This window comes from Vespa crabro, chromosome 1 (genome assembly GCF_910589235.1).
Source record: "Vespa crabro chromosome 1, iyVesCrab1.2, whole genome shotgun sequence".
Classification (NCBI taxonomy): Eukaryota; Metazoa; Arthropoda; class Insecta; order Hymenoptera; family Vespidae; genus Vespa; species Vespa crabro.
This window is the reverse complement of record NC_060955.1, coordinates 8,662,133-8,683,831: the sequence shown is the minus strand read 5'-3', so window position 1 is coordinate 8,683,831 and position 21,699 is coordinate 8,662,133. Positions and strand designations below refer to the sequence as shown.

General features: G+C 26.0%; 5 protein-coding genes across 8 annotated transcripts; 2 read left to right on the top strand and 3 right to left on the bottom strand.

Annotated features, from left to right (window-relative positions):
• The first annotated feature begins 349 nt into the window (after positions 1-349).
• Positions 350-6,108, top strand: LOC124431608. 2 transcript variants are annotated; one of them, XM_046979705.1, is made up of 16 exons: positions 350-708; positions 1,081-1,346; positions 1,429-1,639; positions 1,706-2,022; positions 2,089-2,298; positions 2,365-2,544; positions 2,649-2,763; positions 2,912-3,108; positions 3,219-3,561; positions 3,639-3,753; positions 4,342-4,444; positions 4,554-5,068; positions 5,208-5,382; positions 5,476-5,645; positions 5,728-5,800; positions 5,912-6,108. In XM_046979705.1, the coding sequence occupies exons 1-16, from the start codon at positions 652-654 to the stop codon at positions 5,925-5,927; spliced, it is 3,063 nt and encodes a 1,020-aa protein (XP_046835661.1). In that variant the 5' UTR covers positions 350-651; the 3' UTR covers positions 5,928-6,108. The 2 variants fall into 2 exon arrangements, with proteins under 2 accessions (XP_046835661.1, XP_046835670.1); XM_046979714.1 differs by having other exon boundaries at positions 1,061-1,346.
• Positions 6,109-6,277: 169 nt separating this feature from the next.
• On the bottom strand, positions 6,278-11,111 carry LOC124431620 (thioredoxin domain-containing protein 11). The gene is made up of 10 exons (XM_046979726.1): positions 10,486-11,111; positions 10,070-10,280; positions 9,753-9,983; positions 9,466-9,672; positions 9,169-9,366; positions 8,627-9,063; positions 8,253-8,556; positions 7,906-8,136; positions 7,642-7,835; positions 6,278-7,564 (listed from the first exon to the last, which is right to left on the bottom strand). The coding sequence occupies exons 1-10, from the start codon at positions 10,698-10,700 to the stop codon at positions 7,060-7,062; spliced, it is 2,733 nt and encodes a 910-aa protein (XP_046835682.1). The 5' UTR covers positions 10,701-11,111; the 3' UTR covers positions 6,278-7,059.
• A 233-nt stretch (positions 11,112-11,344) lies between these two features.
• Positions 11,345-13,059, top strand: LOC124431650 (DNA-directed RNA polymerase II subunit RPB7). 2 transcript variants are annotated; one of them, XM_046979801.1, is made up of 8 exons: positions 11,345-11,677; positions 11,776-11,885; positions 11,941-12,100; positions 12,188-12,238; positions 12,315-12,380; positions 12,608-12,679; positions 12,747-12,795; positions 12,870-13,059. In XM_046979801.1, exons 1-7 carry the CDS (start codon positions 11,666-11,668, stop codon positions 12,759-12,761), a joined length of 486 nt encoding a protein of 161 aa, XP_046835757.1. In that variant the 5' UTR covers positions 11,345-11,665; the 3' UTR covers positions 12,762-12,795; positions 12,870-13,059. The 2 variants fall into 2 exon arrangements, with proteins under 2 accessions (XP_046835757.1, XP_046835746.1); XM_046979790.1 differs by having other exon boundaries at positions 11,356-11,677; positions 12,762-12,795.
• A 762-nt stretch (positions 13,060-13,821) lies between these two features.
• LOC124431644 lies at positions 13,822-15,797 on the bottom strand. The gene is made up of 5 exons (XM_046979782.1): positions 15,535-15,797; positions 14,644-15,183; positions 14,471-14,559; positions 14,187-14,408; positions 13,822-14,097 (listed from the first exon to the last, which is right to left on the bottom strand). Exons 1-5 carry the CDS (start codon positions 15,655-15,657, stop codon positions 13,938-13,940), a joined length of 1,134 nt encoding a protein of 377 aa, XP_046835738.1. The 5' UTR covers positions 15,658-15,797; the 3' UTR covers positions 13,822-13,937.
• A 365-nt stretch (positions 15,798-16,162) lies between these two features.
• Positions 16,163-21,416, bottom strand: LOC124427694 (rab-like protein 6). Of its 2 annotated transcripts, XM_046970937.1 has the most exons (6): positions 21,320-21,416; positions 20,904-21,100; positions 20,349-20,833; positions 19,470-20,260; positions 17,050-17,554; positions 16,163-16,981 (listed from the first exon to the last, which is right to left on the bottom strand). In XM_046970937.1, the coding sequence occupies exons 2-6, from the start codon at positions 21,028-21,030 to the stop codon at positions 16,781-16,783; spliced, it is 2,109 nt and encodes a 702-aa protein (XP_046826893.1). In that variant the 5' UTR covers positions 21,031-21,100; positions 21,320-21,416; the 3' UTR covers positions 16,163-16,780. The 2 variants fall into 2 exon arrangements, with proteins under 2 accessions (XP_046826893.1, XP_046826901.1); XM_046970945.1 differs by lacking the exon at positions 21,320-21,416 and having other exon boundaries at positions 20,917-21,049.
• Positions 21,417-21,699: the final 283 nt, after the last annotated feature.

The following is a 21,699-nucleotide window of genomic DNA, read 5'->3' as shown; positions in this document are numbered from 1 at the left end:
CATACATGACATAAGTGTGTGTAAATAAAATATATCATTCCCACAGCAATTTTGATCTCATATCTTTCAGAAATTTTACAGCAAGAATAGTATGTATGTGAATTAATATATATTCAAACTATACTTGCTAAAAATTGATCAAAATTTGAATTAGAATTCTCTCAGGACTTTTGAAAATTTAAAGAAACTCATCTGCATATCATGTTCTATTAATATATTGTATATTAATATTCAATTTTTACACATATGCAAGTAATATAACGAGATATTATGTATGAGTTGCTCCTACAAATTTTCGCGCTAAATCTAAAAATGCGCAAAAGTTTCTGCGCAAAGAACTACCATATATACTCATACACACAACATGCATCCTCTCCACTTTCATAAAACGGTTGTGCTACTTGTATCATCGGATCACGAGTACTTTCGCTGCTTATATTGCCACGAATGTACTTTTTGTTTATTAATCATTCCACTACATTATAGTTAAATTATATATTTTTATAGCTTATATTTTACATTCATTGTAACTTAATGTGTACAGATGGTGAAATATTTAATTCAACTATGGCAGTTGTACACACACGCCGAAATCGATAACGATCAATTATAATTTTTCTGATTATTATAATTTGTCATAAAAAGTCAAAAATGGCAAATAGAAAATCTTCAGTTAATTCGAAAAACACAGATGATCACAGTGTTGAGGTAAAATACTTATAAATTTTCAATCTTCTTTCAAGTTAGTTGTATAATTCAAATTTTCCAATTGTCAAAATCATATGGTTTTTGTAAATGTAAATGCTTTAATATATAATAATTTTATTTATGCAAATATTTTTGATTTTGTACATTTTATAAATCTAAATCAGTATGGTATCAATATAAAAATTAGAACGGAAATATAAAAAATATAAAAAACAAAATAAATAATTATTTAAAAATAAAGTTTATTTTTTAATCTATAAGTAGAATTTAAAGAATTATAAGAATTGCTTTATATTTTATATGTTAGGTTTGATTTACTTCTATTGAATATTTTTATGAATGTAAATATTAGTATACTTGTATATTCAACAGACTCTAGCAGAGGTTTTCCGATGTTTTATTTGCATGGAAAAATTACGGGATGCACATCTTTGTCCTCATTGTAGTAAATTATGCTGTTATACATGTATAAGACGTTGGTTGACAGAACAACGCTCACAGTGTCCTCATTGTCGAGCCTCTCTTCATTTACATGAGCTTGTAAATTGTCGATGGGTTGAAGAAGTCACTCAACAACTTGACACTTTACAAGCTGTTGCTATATCTAATTCACGTTATGATGATTCTAATCGGGATAGGTAACATAATATTTTTTGATAACTTGTTAAATGTTAAAATAAACTCAATTATTATTTTTCAAGTAATTTTATTAATTTTTAGATGTACAATACATCAGGAAAAATTATCTGTTTTCTGTTGGACATGTCGTCGATGTATCTGTCACCAATGTGCATTATGGGGTGGAACACATTCAGGACATACATTCAAACCTTTAGAAGAAGTTTATGAACAACATGTAAATCAAATCAAACTTGAAATAGGGCAATTGAAGAGAAGACTTGTGGAATTAATCAGCATTGTTCAAGAAGTAGTATGTATCTAATTTAAAATTATCATATATGTAAGTTAATAAATAATTAACATATTTACTTACTAGGAAAAAAATGTTGAGTCAGTGAGAGCTGCAAAAGATGAAAGAGTGAGAGAAATTAGAAATGCAGTAGAACTAATGATTGTCCGTTTAGATTCCCAATTAAAAGCAAAATTATTAACTTTAATGGGTCAAAAAAATTCTTTAACTTTGGAAACAGAACAATTAGAAATACTGTTACAAGAAGTAGAGCATCAGTTGCATACATATACTCGATCAGAACTTATAGCCAAGAGTGTTGACTTGTCTCGAATGATTTATCAAGTTCGGAAAAAACCAATGACAAGTTTTGTTACTGCTCCTGTTCCTGCAGATTTTCACAGGTATATAAAATATTTAAATATAAAGGATATTATATAAAAAACATCATATCTTTTTTATTATTTTAGTGAAATAGTACCAGGATATGATAGTGCCACATTTGCAATGCAAAATTTTACACAATTGCAATTAAAAGCAGATCCAGTATATTCTGCACCCTTGCATGTTAATGGTCTATGTTGGAGGTTGAAAGTATATCCTGATGGCAATGGAGTTGTACGTGGAAACTATTTATCTGTATTTTTAGAACTTAGTGCTGGATTACCTGAGACATCAAAGTAAGTGATCATAATTTAATGTAATAATATATAATTAATATTTTTATTGTTATTTATTTTTTCCAGATATGAATATAGAGTTGAAATGATACATCAAGGTTCGCATGATACAAGTAAAAATATTGTTAGAGAATTTGCTTCAGATTTTGAAATTGGTGAGTGTTGGGGCTATAACAGATTCTTCAGATTAGATTTATTGGCAACAGAAGGTTATTTAAATACAGAATTGGATACGCTTATATTACGGTATGTTTTTTCTTCAGATGTAAATTTTTGATAATTAAAAAGAAAATATGGAATAACATTATCTCTTATACATCCGTAATGTATATCTCCAAAGCAGAAAATAGATTTCAGGTTCGACCGCCGACTTTTTACCAACGGTGTAGAGATCAACAATGGTATATTAGTCAGTTGGTAACAGTTCAAAATCAATATAAAACTCAAATCAATGAACTGAAAGAGGTAATATATAGTAAAACATCGCTATTTTTAAAAATAATTTAATAAAAATAAACTTACAAATTTTTATCATAATGCATTACATAAAAGATTCATTTTGAAATGATCATTACTGCTGTAAATAAACGTCTTATTATACTTGTACTTATAGAGACTGGCAATGGAGATTTCACGTAATGCAGTAACAGCAACTAAAGTAACTAATGGAAATATAACTCTTACATCAACTGCAAGTATATTGCCTTTAGTTCAGCAAAAACAATCGCAAGGAGCAGGAGATTCTACTTTAAATTGTAATTCTGATTTAACTATTGATACTTATTCAACTGGAAATATTATGATGTCGCAGTAAGTTTTTAAAATAAAAAACATAATATATAGAAGATATATAAAAAATAAAGAGAGAAACATAAAAATATGTTGTAGATTTTTATGTAAAAGTCTTATTTATTGATTAGGCCTGTTCAAAATACTTCTCCCAATGGCGTTATTAATGAAATAACATCAGAAAATCATTTAATACCTCTGACTGAATTAGGAAACTTAAAAAATATTCATCTTCCTGTATCATCTTCCACATTATCTTCAGTATATTCAAAAGCAAGCGTAAAACAAAATAGCTCTAGTAATATTAATATTGTTGAAACTGAATCACACATACCACATACTACTAATGATGGATCAGTAGGTAATATTCAACCGACAGAAACTAATTCGTCATTGCCATCTTATTCTTCTCCAACAATTCTAAATCAACAACCATTAAATATTTCATCAAGCAGTAGTAGTAGTGACAGTGGCGTAAGTCTACTAAGATATCTCAATATATATAATGTATATATATTTTTTTATTTTATAGTTGATTTTACTTGTTGTAGGAACTAAATGAGCATGATATATACATAGCTGAATGTGAGAATACTGAACGTACACTAACATTATTAGACGATAATTCCAATGATGAAAATGATGTAGATGATGAAACCATGTCAGGTATCAAGCATAGCATATATTTCATAATATATACATTAATAATAGATTTTTTTTCTACAAATACATTCAAAAATTATATACTTTGAATTTAAAATTAACTTCCTATTATCTATGTACTATGTTCAAAAACGATTTGCACTTAAAAATATATGTGATAAATTAGGTACAAGTACAAATAGAGGTCCACTTTTAGAAGAGGATCTAAGACTTATTTGGCAAGAAAATATACTTGATAAAGATATCTCAAATAAAAAACCGACAAAAATGAATTACAAAGAGGAGAATGTGTAGGAAAGAATATACTACACTTAATGCTCCAAATAATTTTGCGATAAATTTATTAAAAGTAGTACAAACTAAATGAAAATAATTCTAATACATATATAAAAATTATTGATAGTATTAATATTGTATATGACAATAAAGGTTATTCAACTAATATTTTATATTGATATGCACAAAATAAAATTTTATATATGTATATATATTCTTCTTTCAGACTTCTATTGAATTAAAAGTATTATGTTAATAATTATGAATGAAAATTCTTTTGGGTAAATATATTTGATAAGTATCTTTATGTTTAAGGTGAAAATGATGTAGAAGTAGCAGAATCATTAATACCATGGATGCAAAATAAACAAAGGATAAGGGAACAAAGTAGTAGAGATGCTATTGCAGAAACATACAGGTATAAACTATTGCTTTTATATTTAAGACCTATAAATTTCTTATTTTATTAATTCTTATTTTAATATAATATAATATTACATTTCATTTTGTATGGGAATATATTGAAGTGAATTAAAGAGCAATGAAGGATTAGAAGATGAAATAATGTTGCTTCATCTGTTCGATTTTCAAGATCGAACCCCTGCCTGGACTTCTTTATCCTTTAATAAACGTGCATCTGATACATCAGCCTCTAGAAGCTCTTTAAACAGTATCAAATTACAAACTTCAGGTCCTTTGTATCGTAGTGCTGTATTGCCCACACATCCATCAGGATACTCACACAAACATCACGAACTCGAATCATGTAGTGAGCAAACATTCCCTGATAAGCACTCGAACTATGTTATCCACTCACCTCAAAAAGTTTGTAATAGTAATATTAAACTTGATCAAGTTTCAAATAGTTATCAACAGAGAATTTTTGGCATGCCAGTTTGTGGAAATTATGTAACTCGATCCGAACCTGCCACACGTTCAAACTCTTTAGATTGTGAGAAGGATCTTACTAAAATGTCTGTTTTTAATAAATTCAATTATGAAATGGAAACAATTAGACCATCAGATTTGATAGCACCAAATGGTAAATAATAAAATATTAAAAAAGTTATTACATAAAATATAATAATGATAAATTTATATCCAAAGGGATAGCAATATATAAAAATATTAGTAATACATATACCAATTTTATAGTGTGGTTAATTAATATCATGTTTCAGTAATCTTGGACAGTAACAAAGTTGTATCAAAACATTTACTCTCCCGTCGACAATCTTCACCAGCTTCTCCTGCAAATGTTAGTTCACTGAATAATGAAAGTAATAAAACGTTCAATTTTGAACGACTGATTGAGTCTATTCCATTATCTTCAATATCAAATTCTTCTAAATTAAGGTAAACATTTAAAAAAATAATACTTAATAATATTTATTTATAACTAATATTTTCTTTTCTAATAATTTGTATTTTTTGTTATCATTGAAATAGGAAAAATATTTCACAAGAAGGAAAAGATAACAATTGTACAAGTATGAAAATTCCTGCACTTTCATCAGTACATGAAAATCTCTTGTTATCTGTTAATAATGCAGTAGGAACAGATACATCAAATCCCAATAATTATAGTTGGGCTCCTGCATTATATCCTCATAAATATGGTATATGTGATATAATAACAATTATTATTATTTTCAGGATGTAAATTTTTATAAATAAAATTAATATCTTTTTTTATTATAGTTCAAAAAAGTGTTACAGAAACAATTGTACAAGGAACATCAACTGAAAAATTGGAGAAAAGTAATCGCGATAAGTAAATGAAATTTTTAAATATAATTGTTTGATACCTTTAATTTTTTAATGATATATATATACATATATATCATAAAAGTATATATTATGATGCATTAAATAATTTTTTTAGCGCCACTATGCAGTAATCTGGGAAAGAAATTCTCTTATCTTCATATCAAGCATTTCTTATTTTGCTGGTCAAATTGTTAAATAAAATTGTGATGTGATTGTAATGAATCAGTAATTATTACATTCTTTGTACACATTTTACATATTGTTTATAATATTATCATGACTGTCTAAATATAGTTCATGACGAATTTATAATATTCTCTTATTGTTTCCTATTAATTTATTTATTTATACAAATAGAAGATATAAAAAATATTATTTATCTTTAAAAAAAATAAGTAATAAGTAAGAAGTAAAAATCATGAAGATCCAGATATCAATATTCTTAAAATTGTTCTTTTTTATAGCAGTAGATCAAACAAACTTAAAAGCATCAAGTTTGGATATATTATTAAAAGAACAGCAAGAACATTATAATGAAAGTAAATTATATGCTCCTTTCCTTGTCTCGCATTTGTTGTTTATAAATAACTTCAAATAAGAGTTAAATAATATAATAACGATATATAACAGATATATGACAGGATTCTTAAAGATAATTTTTCAACAAAAGTGTTTATATAATTTCCCAATGTAAATTTTAAACTTTTAGATAAAAATTTTCTATAATTTTTATAAAATCAGATAATATAAAAGTCCATGAAAAAGTGCTGTATAAAAAAAGACATTTTAAATATTTATCATAAACATTAATGCAATCAATATATTTATATATATAAGTCCGCTATTAGTTGATAATTCCGATAAAAATATAGTTTAAGAAATAAGATTCTTTTCTCCTTTTTGAATAAGCAAATTTTGCGGCACAATTCCCATTTTTCCTATTCAGATTTGTTTACATTTTCAATCGAGTTGATTGAAAAGATGTTAAACATGAGTGATTTGTTTTGATATACATATGTCCCATTGATTTAGTAATTTAAATTAAAATTTAAGCAGTATTATTTAAACATTAAACAAAATTATATAAAAAATCAAAAATGATTTCCTTTATAAACATACATTTTTTAAAGAATCTTCAATAAATTAAAATAAAATTTACTAATAATTATCTATTGTAAATAAAATTTGAATTCTTAAAAGCAAAACTCGGGGGAAAGTATGGCACATAAATACCAATATAGTAGAACTACTATCAAGTAGATATCACAATTCGTTTTTCAGTATTTTTCCTTTAGGAGTATTAATTTTTTGTACAATTCGCATAATTCTTGTTTTATTGGAAATAATTTTACTATCTAATTCTAATAATCTAAGAATTCTATAATATTCTCTAAATCTTTTTCGAATTATATGAACTATATGTTGATCTTCAGCAAGGTCAATAGTTGATCCCAATATTAAATGTATGTATCTAATATGTTCTAATTTTAATAAAATAATTTTTTTCTTATTTCTAGCAGTTTTTTGATCAATGAAATTTAAATGTCGCCTTAACTTTCTATAATCATGTAGAAGTTGTTCAATAATTTCTAAACACAGCCAACGTATACGAACAATACATTTGTCTGGTGGATCACTAGCACTTAACAAACAAATATTTGTTAAAGCTTCAACACGTGAATCTCCATCTAAATTTGCTAATACATAATTAAGTAAATTTGGAATGTTAATAGGTAAAGAAAATGGAAATACTGTACTGTCCTCTTTCCTGAAAATAAATATATTCATATCATAGCAATCATATTAACTATTGTATAATTTTTGTATTAAATAAATTCTCATTACCTCCTAGCTGGGAAAAACAAAATAGATGGGAAGCGATCCATACTATATTCCCATGGTAAATCGTTATTATCTCCATCTATACGTACAAATATAAGATGATCCATTGAGAACAAATAATGTGCTACCATCAAGTAAACATAAGATATTGCACTACAAAATGCGCAATAAGGAGAATAATACATTACAACCACATCCTATTAACAAATCATTAAAAATGATGTAGTATTTCATATTATCTAATTATTGAATTTAACTTGTATTTACCTTAGTTGGATCCAAGATAGTGTCTAAAAATGTTTCACTTGTCAAATCTGGTATACACATTTTCAATGTATTTTTCTGATCACATTTAATTTTGGTTTTAAATTTTTGTACAAAGCAACGTGAGTTGTCAGATCGTAATGTGCGTTGTAAAAAACCTTGAGTATAATTATTTATAAATTCTATAACAGCATTCTTATTAAAATCTTCTTGCATAACATATTCACTTTCTTGCTGAAATATATAATAATATTACAGCTTAAATAATTTAATTAATGAAAAAGCACATGTGAAAACAAGAAAGATGAAGAAAAAACAATGTGTAAAAAAATATTAGCAGTAAAGCTTACAGCAACATCTAAAATGATAGCAGCAGTTTTATCTTTTTTTTTCAAAACATCAATTCCCAAACCTTCTGCAAAATGGAAATAATGTAGACTATCAATTGCTATCAAAGACAATGTCCTATTTATGTTGCATAAAGATTTTATTAAACTTATATTAGACTTTTCAAAAGAATCTTGAGGAAAAACTGGCTCGTGATAACTATGTGCAGCAAACCATCTTTTACAGTTTTCTTTTAAAAGAGCATGTTTTATTGCGATAGGAGATTGTCGATCATTTTCATCAATCTGTGACATTTTATACTCCGAACTGAAATATAGATATAATTCATTAATATTATAGTGTACTCTTCACTTATATCCTGTAACATTTTGTATACCTTTTCAAATTCACATTTTCATGTAAATTTATTGAAATATGTTCTTGATTACAACAAAATTCCTGTTCAGTTTGAGTATTTTCTAACAATGGTATTGTAAAAATATCTATTTTCTTACATACATAAGCATTTTTTTCGTGAATAGAAGTACAAGATAGCTCCCTATCCACTGAATTCAGTACTTCCTTTTTGCATAAAACACATTTATTCATAAAAATTTTTGCACAACAACTACTATTAATCCACTGCTGAACAGAAACACTGATTGTAGGTTCATTTTTTTTCATTTCACTTTCATTTACAAGATAGGTACACTTTTCATTTTTTTTAATGTAACGAGACATTGCTGTATAGCGTTTATGTTGAAGACGCGTGATAATATCTTTCACTAAAAGATTATTTGCACAATTATAGTATTGTAATCCAATTTCTCTAATCTAAAAAATAGTTATAAGATTATATATATATAAATATTTTCTTTCTTAAAAAAGGATATATTATTGAATAATAATATGTTTAGTAGTATAAATTTTATAACATACCAGATTATAATTATAATTTTCATAATGTAAAGGATTACGTGGTGTAAACAAAAAAAAAACAGGTCCTTCTCGAAGATAAGGTGCAAGAGTTAGAGCTTTGATTCCAGGAGGTTGAAGCCATAATGTTGGTTGATGAATTGAGTTAGTAATCCAATTTAATATATTTTCTGGTGTCCATTCTTTATCATCTGGATAGTTCTAAATGTAAAAATTGTTTTTTGAAATTGTTTATATAAAATATAACGGCAAATATGTTAATGTGAAAATATAAAAATAAATATATGAATTTCTATTTACCAAAGTTTCATTCCACATAAATAAAGATGCAGAAGGAGATTTTATAACTCCATAATTGGATTGACTAGATAATGCATTTGTTACAGCAGCAAATGCCACTTCTCTATTAGGATCCTTTTCTAATGATCTTATAGCAGATTTATAAAATTCTTTATACCCTGGACTGGTAGCCACTCCAGTAAAATTAAAATAACCTACAATTACAGCCTGCAATGAATAAACAAAATGCAATAAAATACCAAATTTTTTTATAATTACAGAAGTTTCTACCAATCTCTTGCACTTACATCATAAGTAACAAGCAATTGTTTTACATATTCTTTATTTGTTATCCTAATAATTGGATTTATAAATGCATGAAGAAATCGAATCATATATGGTGCAGTACGTATGCCTCTATACTGTATACCTGAATCTCTTGCCGGATAAAGTATAAGAACTGGATAACTTTGTATTTTATTGTATTGAGCTCTGCATTCTGAATTTGGATGCCAACAATTAATGGCTGTAAAAAATATCTAAAAAGAAAATTTAATAAAACAATAATAATAAAGCAAAATAAAATTTATGTTGTATATAAGATTTGTTCATTAAGTTTTTATACCTGTGGATAATAATACTCAGCTACTTTTTCAAATTCATTACGTATTACTTGGCTTTCTGCATCCCATGGAGCATAATACATAACAAAACTAAATTCTGTATCTGTGACTCTTTCTATCATAGCACTTAAATGACCTTTGTAAAAATCTAGAACAATGGAACTTTGATTGAAAAATGGTCTTGCCGCTGGAGGTTTCGATATTTTTGGTGGTCTGTAAATAAAATAATGAACAGTATTACAAATATTATAATTTAAGTAATTTGTATATAGGCAATTTTTTTAAAGATAGTTTTTATAAATCTTGTTTTCTAAAGTATATTGCAAGTTAAACAATAAATTTTAAAACTAATATCTAAAAAAAATACCGGTGAAGGTTATAAAATAATCATAAACATTCAACACAACCTAAAACTTACGAACTGTGAAGCGCAGCTAGTGCGGTAAACATGACAGCAAGAATGAAACAAATTATTTCCGTTGCATAAGAAAACATCTTGCTTGCCAATTTTTGTTCTATCGTGGAACTTTGACTTGATTCTTTAGCCACGTTGTTACTTCCTGAATCCGAGATAGTCGAGCGCAAGTTATCAGCATTTCTCAACGAGCTTATTTCGCGCGCTTCGCTTGACATTATCCGTGAAACCAAAAGAAAATTAAAGAATGAAATCCTGTTTATTCACATTCATAACAAACTTCTCATTTTCCTCTGTGAATCTATCACAGAAAATAATGACTGATTTAATTAGGAGAGATTAGGCGGGCTCTCTCTAGACTCGTTCTGGTTTGTCTATACATATATATATTAACAAAGCGGAAACAGCTGACCACTTGATACACATTAAAATATGTTTAAATCTACAATAAATATAATTGTGCAATCAAGAATGGACAATGCCATGCTTATATCAAATTTTTATTATCAATCAGATACATATTTAAAAAAAAAAAAAACCAATTGTATTCTTTCATCATATGTATCTTTATTATTTTCTTTTACTTAATATGTTCACAATCAGATTTTTAACATAAACAGTAATTACTACTAATCGACCTGAAAAGATGTTAACCTAAAGATTAATCTATTATCTCTTTCAATTTTCAATGCCCTCTAGAGGAAAATTATAGTTTCATTGTAAATTCTCCAATATTCTCATAGAATTAAAAAAATAACATTGATACGTAGAAGTTTGCAATCACGCTCTCTGATAGAAAAATTCTTTACTAAATGCTGTGAAAATATTTCAATATTTACATAGTAGATAATATTTTTATTTAAAAAGTGTTAAATGATATTTTGTAAAGGGCAATTTTTTCTAGTTTAATTATGATAGAGACAATAAACTGAAAACATCCAAAAATGTTAATAGTTTTGTCTACAGTTAATTATTTCATGATGTATAAGAGAAGCATCCAGTGTTGCCAAATATTCAGTTAATAATATATTTAAAGAACGCGTATAGACGTTCGTAAAAATAAAATGGGTAATAGTATTTTATTCCCTCTTTTATTTCACATTGTATTTCAAATAAATGTTTGAATGCATATACATAAATTTTGCAAAAATATATAGTACAGTTTACTTCAAATATAAAGAAAATGTTCTATCACGTAAGTAAAAAAAATTATTGTTTTATAACTCTGTAATATTAAATTTTTCTCTACATCTATTGGAATTATTTTTTTTGTACGTTTATGAATTAATGTAGATATCGTTGGAGCATGAAATCTTATTACATCCGAGATATTTTGGACCTCAACTTCTTGATACAGTAAAACAGAAACTTTACACAGAAGTAGAAGGAACCTGTACTGGAAAGTAAGATTAAATCTTTTGATTTGATGTAACAGATATTTACTAAATGATTTTTTAGGTATGGCTTTGTTATAGCAGTAACAACAATAGATAATATCGGTGCTGGTATAATTCAACCAGGGCAAGGTTTTGTTGTTTATCCTGTTAAATATAAAGCGATTGTCTTTAGACCATTTAAAGGTGAAGTTTTGGATGCGATTGTAACACAAGTAAACAAGGTAAAAATTAAAATATTTACAGTTATATAAAAGTTAATTTTGCATAGATTAATAATAATTAATGATAAATTACATTAAATTTTGCAGGTTGGGATGTTCGCAGAAATAGGACCATTATCTTGTTTCATATCTCATCACGTAAGTATCAAAAGCCATGTATTATATCATCATTAATAAGCATTTTATTTCATGAATTTATAAAATTTTATTTCAGTCTATTCCAGAAGAAATGCAATTTTGTCCCAATGTTAATCCACCTTGTTATAAATCAAAAGAAGAGGTAATTCCATGTTGCTTATTATCTAAATTTTTTAATTTTAATGTTTTATTTTAAATTAATATTTTATCTAATTTATAAAATATTAATATAATTATAAAATAACCTAAAAGGACTTATTTGCCTTAATTAATATGATATTGTAACTATAATAAGAATGTTAAAAAATTGTATTTAAAATCTTTTTGTGAAACCCTATAAGTATATAAAGGTATGTTAATATTTTTCAGGATGTGATAATTCAAGCCGATGATGAAATAAGGTTAAAAATAGTTGGAACAAGAGTAGACGCTACTGGTATTGTTAGTATTCAATTAAAATTTTATTATTAATAATAAAAATGCTTAGTATAATAATCATTGATAAAAGTTTGTTTTGTTCTAGTTTGCTATTGGAACATTAATGGATGATTATTTAGGTAAAACCATTTAACTAATTATGGTAATTTATCAATGTATATTTTTTTGTAAAAAGAATTGTTTTTGTTTACAGGTCTTGTATGTAACTGAAAAGTTCATACATTATATTATAGATTACACTCACAATCTTGTAAATATAAAAAGGAATATGTTATATCATATTATATACTGCTATTAAATGACAAACTATGAGGAAATGTATTTATATCACTACATATTTGGAATTTTAATAAAAATCAGATTTAATTATTACAATTAATAAATACCATTTTGTTACCTATTCTTATTTTCGTGCCCATGTATGTGTTAAAACAAACACTTATCTACTCATTATCAAAGAAATTATAAAAGATATAAATAATAGTATCTTTAATTTTACTCATGCATTTTAGCAAAAAATATATAATATGTGGAAAAATCTGTAGATCAGGGGTTTTCAAACCTTTTGGTCGTAGGACTCTCAAAAAATTTTCGAAAGATCGCGAAACTCTCTATAACAATCTAACATGAATAATATGAAAGTTGGCCGTTCCTATAATTCGATCACCAAACTGTCATTCGAAACACCTAAATTAGTTGGTGGACGTTCTACGAAACACACATTGGCAATCGCTACTGTAAATCATGTACACCATGATGTGCAAAATAAGTAATATTAAATACTATAATAATATATTATATTTGTCACAATATCTATTGCAAATTAATTTGTACTTCAATTTATTACATAAATTGTATGTACATAAATTTTAGTTTTTTATAAATGAACATCTAAAAATTTAAATAGTATTGCAAGATTTCATTTATGCTTTTATCTAATAAATTCATTGTAAATAATAACTTATCGTAAATAAAAGTATATATATTGATTTACAGGCATTGAATTGATTATACAATTTTTTTAAATTAAAACGTGTTTACACATATAGAATTACACAAGATTTTAAAATCCATGTAATCTATTTCATCATTTCAAGGATGTGCTATGGAAAATTGGAATATCAACAAATGTTGATAAGATTGTGTTAATGTACATAAATCGTGTTTATTTCGCTACTTATGTGATCTTTTGGTTTCCTCTTCATTTTACATTAAGCATAATATGTTTTAATTTTGAAATAAATTCATTGCTATTTAGTATTCACAAATCCTGAACCCCTATGAACAATGCAAGTTTTGTAGCAACTTCTGGTTTTCCTTTCTCAAAAAGTTGATTTTGATCAGGCATCAACTTGTCAATTACATGCTTATATACTTTGCCATTAACATCCACATAATATGTAGAAAATCCATCATACCATCTATAAATTACAATAAGTTATTCAAATATTCTCTTTAATTTCTGTAAATTAATATTTCTGTAAATTAAGTATCATTAACATATACATACACTTCTGCATCATTTAGAGCTTCCTTCATTTTCCACAATTTAAATCTCCATAATGTAAAAAGTGCTTTTAGCCCTGTAATACCACTTATTCGCCAACGTACTTTTATTGTATCATCTTCCGGATCAATAGTAATCTTTAATACATTTAATTTTATATATGCAAATTTTAAATGGCCAATTGTTTTTACCAAAGCTATTTGTTTGACGTAATTAAACATACCCCTAAAAATTTTAATCTTACATAACTTAAAAATACAAAAATTTTACATGCATAATATACTTACTTTGTTGTCAGTCCCTTAATATTATTAATAAATATTATATCTGTCGAATATATAGTATAATCCAATGATTTAATAAAAAATTTTGGTAACTGAAAATATAAGTACTTATTTATAATTTGGTTCAGCAGTTGTTAAATAGTTCTAAAAAATTTTAATAGATAGTACAAACATACATCATTGCTGAGACAAGTGAATATATATTCTAATTGTTCTTTCGATGGTCTACCCTCATTGCCTTTAATTGCTTGTTTATTACTAGCTTCTTTTGCTTTAATGTTTTCACCATTTGTGAGTAAAATAGTACTTTGCTCCAAATTATTATCCACAATAGCACCAAATATTTGTTTATTAGAGAAAAATCTATTATTATTTATGAAAATGTCAATATCATTATTTGCGATATAAGATGTAGCTCTTATTAGAGATTTATCTTTCGTTCCTTTACAATCTGTGGTAATGTCATATAATAACAGATTGATTAACATTGGTTCTGTACTTGAGAACCTGCTGTAATCCATCAAACTCTGTTCTATACGCAAAATCCCATTTTCATTTTTTATATAACTCCTGACCAATGCTTTTTCCCATTCCTGATGAGATTTAACTAAAATGGGTAGCAGATTCTGATGGAACGAATAGACATCTGTGAAAACGTCTAAATTCCTATCTGTTAAGTTTGTTTTTATATCCACTGAAGTCTGTAGTCCTAAAAACTACAATTCATAATATTATTTATATTACAGCGACAACCAAATCTATTATCACTTTATGTATATAATTGTGAATAATTATCTAAATTAAAATATTATTCTTTCATACTTTAATATAGAGAAATAAAATCTTTCAAAGAAATTGTTATACTAGCAATAACACGTTAATGTTGATTATATTCATGTTAGTTATATAAGTTTTGTAAGGTTATAAAAAGTCGGCATTTATTTTTATTGTTATTACATATTCTTAATGCAAGTTAAACATATCATAATCTGGTTAAGTATTTTTAAAATGTAATTGCATTACTAAGAATGAGAAACACATAATTGTTTTATTATAAATTGACATACCTCATCCAAAAATGAAGACGATTTCACGTTCTTTGGCAATTGACGGTCGATTTTCGTTACTTGTTTTCTCGTATTTACAAACGATGTAAATTTATTTGAAATAGTACGAAAGCAAAGAGACATCTTTACAAATTTATTTTACTGTTTTTTATACACAATTCAATCGTAAATTGCGAAAATGTTCTTTTAACAAGCACGGAACACAAGTGCCTCCATGACTCGTCATGCTATTCAAGTATCAACTGGTAACAGCAGAGACACAGGGTTAACAATCTTTTTACATTACCTAAGAAAGTTCAGACTTCAGATCAAACTGATTTGTATAAAAAACGATACCTGTTTTATTACAAATGAAAAGATATATCTAAAATATAAGATAGGAAATATATATATACACATATGTAATGCTTGAATTATATAGATTCATTTATCTTTAAATTATGTTACATTTATTAATATAAGAAGTCATAACATGCAGAATTACTTTGTTTTTATAAGTATAGATATACATATACGTTTCATCATGTATAAATATAAGTAAAATCGTACAGCAATAAATTTATTGTCAAATAGTAAAATATTTTACTTATATTTAAAAGTAAGTAAAGTAAAATCGTACAGCAATAAATTTATTGTCAAATAGTAAAATATTTTATTGTATATTTCAAACTCACAAATAAAACAGATAATTTTGCCACGCAAAAATCACAGATACTTTTATATTCACAATATTAATTGAATGACAATTATAAAAATTATTTAATATAAAAAGTACTAAATAATAACAATTTAAAATATAAGTTAATAAGATAATCTTAACACTTTTGCTCGATAAAGGAATATAATATTAACATATAATCAATTTATTACATTTACTTATTTAATATTTATCTTAATGTATTAAAATTCAATTATTAAAAAGAAAAGTACAAAAAAAATTTTTTGTATGAATTAATCTTGAACTTTAATAGTAATTAGTTATTAATGACTGAATCTGTACTATTTACAATCTTAACAGTGATTTTTTATATGTTTTTTAATACAATTTACATAAATTTAATTATTATTTTAAAATTTATTGATTTTTAAAGACTGCCTTTCTTGCTAATTGATGTACCGTATTTTACATCAAATTGATGTGTATTCATGCATAAAAACATGATAGATTATTATAGATACAAAGAAAAAAAAAAAAAATATATATATATATATATATATATATTTATTTATTTATTTATTATTAATACTATATCGCTTCATAAGCAATATCAACTCCAATTCTCATTGGGGGACCATTTAAAAATTCTTCCAATTCATCACGTCGTCTATTTTCATCTCTTGATCTATGAAGAGAACGCTTTTTCTTTTTTTCACTTTTATCTATCTTCTCTTTATCTCTTTCCTTATCTTTAGATTTCTTTTTCCTTCTTTTCTCTTTTTCATCTACCTATAATATAAATAATAAAGATATATTAATTAAATTATAAAAGCCAAATAACTTCTATAATAATTTACCTTTTCCTTATGTTTCTTCTTTTCTTTCATTATAGGACTACTACCATTAGAACTTATATGTTGCATGCTAATATTGTCAAGTAATTCTAAATGAACATTAGAACTTGTAACACTAACATCTAAACTTTTATCACTTAATTCCAATTTATCTCTCCTTGTACTATTACAAATTACATCTTCACCACCTTCTGGACTTTGTCGCCATTTAGAATCACATTGCAACCAACTATCAAATGCATCAGGATATACATCAGGCTGTTCATTAATTTTAATGTTATTTGAAATGTGAATTTCTTGTTCTATGGATGAGATAGAATCACGTTTATTAATTTGTCTTTGTGTTTCAGAATTCAGTTCTGTATTATTTAATATTGATTCCCGTTTCAGTTTTTGCTTATTTAATGGATTTTCTGCTAATTTTGGTTGTATAGGAGATGCCACTTCGTCAGCCGATGATAAATCATCTTCATATTCTGCCACCAAAGGATTTGCAGTTTCTACATCACTATTGAAAATATAAAAAAATAATAAATGTACATATTAAGATAAATGAATATACAGGGTGAATTTTTTAAATTTAAACAATATTTCGAAAACAACGTATTTCTAAAAAGAAAGTTCCAAATAAGAGTTGTTTGGTTTTGGAGGACAAATATAACAGCACTACTTATTTCTAATTCAGGAGATGTTTTTAAAATTACTTTAAGATAAATTTTTTTTTTCTTGAATGGAAACCTATAATTTTTGTAATGGTGTGTTATTTTATGTAATAAAACAAACAACTTTTATCTGAAATATTTTTTATCTAGCCTTTACTTTCTAGAACATTTAACATTAATTAGAAAAAAAAATTATGGTAGGTAGAAATATAGAACAAGCATTCTTTTTTAGAAAAATATTCTGATAAATATCCAATCTGCTTAATAAAAAATTACTGTCAATATGTATCATGCATGATATGTTATCAGCATGATAGTTGTTCAACGCATAATTTGTTTATTGTAACAGTAATACTAGATTGGAATTACAATAGTTTCTAGATAAGATATAGTACTATAGTAGATTGGATTGCACAATTGCGATGTTTAAATATATATTCTAAATACTTTTTTATAGAATTAACTTAAAGAAAAGACATACCAACTACAACAGACGATATGAAAGAACAGATCAGAAATGCTATAGAAGTATTGACAAAGATATTCTATTATGTATTAATCAATCTTTTATTAAGCATATTGAGAAGTATATCGAAAATGAGGGCTATCTAATAAGTATTCAATGTTAAATCATATTGAATACTTATTAGAATAATATTTTTCTAGAAAAAAATGTTCTATATTTCTATCTGTCCTAGGTTTTTTGTCTAAACAATGTAAAAATAGAGCCTGGATAAAAAAATATTTAAGACAAAAGTTTTTTTTTTTTTTTTGTATATAAGATTACAAAATTTATAGAAAAAATAAAGTTTATCTTGAAATAATAAAATGTTTATCGAATCAAAAATAAATAATGCTATTATATTCATCCAAAAGCAAATAACTTTCGGTTTAAACTTTCTTTTCGAAAATGTTGTTTATGGAGATACTTAGACATTTGAATTGAATAAATTCACTATGTATATACAAAGTGACTCATACATGTATGTTAATACTTTAAAAGGCAAATCTACACATCAATATAAATAAAAAACATTACATACACACTTATATACTTTAGTTTTCGAGTAGCGGATGATTACTGAAAATGTTTGAAGTGCCCACTAATGCGTGATCTGCAAAAAATTGTTGTGGACAGTCTTTTAGGACAGTCTTTCGTTTCGAGTAAATGAGATTTTAACTTTTTATGAAATGAATTTCAGGAATTATTGCATGATATACTCCTGAATATTAGGTTAAACTCGTGGTTTATGCACAATGGTCCTCCGCCTTATTTCGTTCGTACAGTGCGAATATTTTTAAACAACACGTAAATCAATTGATAGAACGACGTGAATCTACGATTTTCTGATCTTAACTTATTAAACTTTTATATTTAAGCCCATTTAAAAACTATTGTGTATTCAATGCAAATTAATAGTGTGCACAATCTACAAGAAAGGATACCAAATTGATTTAAAACTATTGAAGAATACTTTGTATTTTGAAGAAGACTATCGAAGAATACTTGTTATTTTCAAACGAGTGCCGATCTCAATGCTACGGCGTGCAATAGTGTATTGAAGTATGAGGCAGGCACTTATTAAATATTTTCTTATTTAAATATTTTCTTTAATCATCCATAACTCAAAAACTAAGATGTATAGGATATATTATTTATGACTTTTTACTAATATTATTGTGAAAATTTACCATGTGAAGAGTAATGCATGATGACATGCATTTATGATCATACTGTATATAATAGAAGAAAATATTTACCTTTCTGAATCTAATTCTTCCTGCTGTATTTTTTGAAGAGACGTCTGATTATTATCTTCTAAAAAAGATCTGTCTAAAGGTCCATCATCTGGTACAAAGTCTTCAACACTGGTTAATGGCTTATTCAAATTAAGAGTGTTAATGTTAGACAGCCTCTCCGTTTCACTTTCTTTTTTATTTCCAAAGATTTTAGACATTAAAGATTGTGATTTTCCTGTACAATCTTTCCATTCTAAATTATCATGTGCAGATTCATTTACTTTAGAAGTGTCTAGTTTAGAAATATTTTGTGCATTAGGTAAACTTGATATGGATTGTGTATTTTTCATTGATACAATAGAACTCTCTGAAGTATTATTTACTAAATTTTCCTTTTTTGGTGGCGATTTTATTTCTACATTTTTTACAGGTATAGGAATCCCACCACCAATTGGGCCAGGCATTGATACTGACCGCCGTACTTCAGTATTCGAAGTTATAATACCATTGGAAGGTGTGACACGATGACTAGTCAGAGAGGAAGTAACATTGGGCACTAGAATACTAGCAGACACTGAATCAGCGAGAGCTCTTCTTCTGTTCACAAGATTGTCTAAAAATTTATTATAATCTGCGTCATCACTATCTTGGAAAAGATCAAGTTCTTGTACCGTCAAATGAGTTTCTTCTTCATTAGTTTCAAGCTGTTTTAATAAAGTTTCTCTTTGTAATTGAAGAAAAGGAAGATTAAAAAACTTGTGCAAAAGTTTTAATCCAAAACCATTTCTCATGGATGATTCTGCATATCTTATCTACAAAAGAATAAAAAATCAAATATTAATTTACCATTTAATGTTAATAAATATATACTATCAAAATGTGTAAAAATAAATTATTTACTTGTGCAGATGGTCTGTGCAATGAATCAATAAAATATGTTATATGATCTATTGTAACTGTTCTATGATGAGACATATCACAATGATTGCCTAAAACTATAACAGGTATATGGCTAGGAATTTTTGGAAGTTCACGTTGAACATAATCAAATGTCCAAGTTTTGGTTATATCCATCATAATAATAACACCATTGGTCCCTTTATAAACATCAAGGAATTCTGCATCTAAAGCAGGCTCTTCAATAATGCTTTCAGTAGTAGAATTATCCATTTTTAAACCTTCCAATTTTCTTCTTCGTCTTCCACGATCCACAACATCCCACACTTCAACTTTTACTATATCATCTGTAGCTTTATAATTCCACTGAATACTAGCCACTTGTATTTCTTCAGTGGGTATATATTCTTCAACAAATTTTTGACCTTGAAGTCTATGAAATAAACATGTCTTTCCTACATTTCTATCTCCTTTTATGATGATCTTCACTAAAAACAACAGATATATTGTTATTTCAAACGATAATAATTTAGAAAAAAAATAAATTTATAATTTTACTATTATATTGTACTCCTTTAGCAAATTTTCTTTGTAAAGTTGTTGGCATAGATTGATGTGCTGGTCTAGCTGATGCATTACTAACTCCATCAGACTTTCCAGCTAATCTTTTAAAGGCAGAAAACATTTTCTTCTTTTTGATTATGTATTCATCAAAAAGTATGGCCTTGTAAATTGATCAATTGAATAATAAATATCTGCAAACAAATATTATTTAGATATACTAATTACATAAAATATGTTAAATTTAATATTAAATTATATTTCATATCTCTTAATCCAAATAATATTAAGTTACATATAAGAAAATATTTTACAATGTTTTTAATTATTATTTTGCACAAGTTATATATAATACTAATAAAACAATATTTTTTCACACATTTTATTACTGCAAATCTTATTTACAAACTCACCACATATTATAAATTGAACAAAATAAATAATAAAATATATATAAATTCCTTTCCAAGCAGCTGTCAAGCTATCATATGGAAACTGTTTCTCTTTTCTACCATAAACCATAAAGATCATAGATTGTTAAATCGGGCAACAATCATTTTCTTTCGGTAGAATAATTGAGAATAACCTTAAAGTTAGTTCGTATTCAGCGATCAATGTTAACCAATCACAGAATTCAGAAATTGTATAGTTCTTAATATAAAATAAAATTCAAAATACGAATAATAAAAGGTAATATGAGTAAAAAGATATATATGTAAAAACTAATTATTTCTTTCTATCAAAATCATGAATTATTCCATAAATAAAATGAAAGAAAAAATTTGAAACTATA

Excerpts from the sequence above, each read along its gene's own strand:
- LOC124431650 (XM_046979790.1), top strand. Across the intron at positions 12,239-12,314 it reads CTTGTTTCATATCTCATCAC|TCTATTCCAGAAGAAATGCA; the intron begins GTAAGTATCAAA and ends ATTTTATTTCAG. Across the intron at positions 12,680-12,761 it reads GAGTAGACGCTACTGGTATT|TTTGCTATTGGAACATTAAT; the intron begins GTTAGTATTCAA and ends GTTTTGTTCTAG.
- LOC124427694 (XM_046970937.1), bottom strand. The coding sequence starts at position 21,030 with ATGTTTTCTGCCTTTAAAAGATTAGCTGGAAAGTCTGATGGAGTTAGT. Across the intron at positions 20,834-20,903 it reads TAAAGGAGTACAATATAATA|TGAAGATCATCATAAAAGGA; the intron begins GTAAAATTATAA and ends TGTTGTTTTTAG. Across the intron at positions 17,555-19,469 it reads GAAGAATTAGATTCAGAAAG|TGATGTAGAAACTGCAAATC; the intron begins GTAAATATTTTC and ends TATTTTCAATAG.
- LOC124431620 (XM_046979726.1), bottom strand. The coding sequence starts at position 10,700 with ATGTCAAGCGAAGCGCGCGAAATAAGCTCGTTGAGAAATGCTGATAAC. Across the intron at positions 10,281-10,485 it reads CTAGCTGCGCTTCACAGTTC|ACCACCAAAAATATCGAAAC; the intron begins GTAAGTTTTAGG and ends TTTTATTTACAG. Across the intron at positions 9,367-9,465 it reads TTATGTGGAATGAAACTTTG|AACTATCCAGATGATAAAGA; the intron begins GTAAATAGAAAT and ends TTTTACATTTAG.
- LOC124431644 (XM_046979782.1), bottom strand. The coding sequence starts at position 15,657 with ATGTCTCTTTGCTTTCGTACTATTTCAAATAAATTTACATCGTTTGTA. Across the intron at positions 15,184-15,534 it reads CGTCTTCATTTTTGGATGAG|TTTTTAGGACTACAGACTTC; the intron begins GTATGTCAATTT and ends TATGAATTGTAG. Across the intron at positions 14,409-14,470 it reads ATTAAGGGACTGACAACAAA|GGGTATGTTTAATTACGTCA; the intron begins GTAAGTATATTA and ends TAAAATTTTTAG.
- LOC124431608 (XM_046979705.1), top strand. The coding sequence starts at position 652 with ATGGCAAATAGAAAATCTTCAGTTAATTCGAAAAACACAGATGATCAC. Across the intron at positions 1,640-1,705 it reads TCAGCATTGTTCAAGAAGTA|GAAAAAAATGTTGAGTCAGT; the intron begins GTATGTATCTAA and ends TTTACTTACTAG. Across the intron at positions 3,109-3,218 it reads GGAAATATTATGATGTCGCA|GCCTGTTCAAAATACTTCTC; the intron begins GTAAGTTTTTAA and ends TTTATTGATTAG.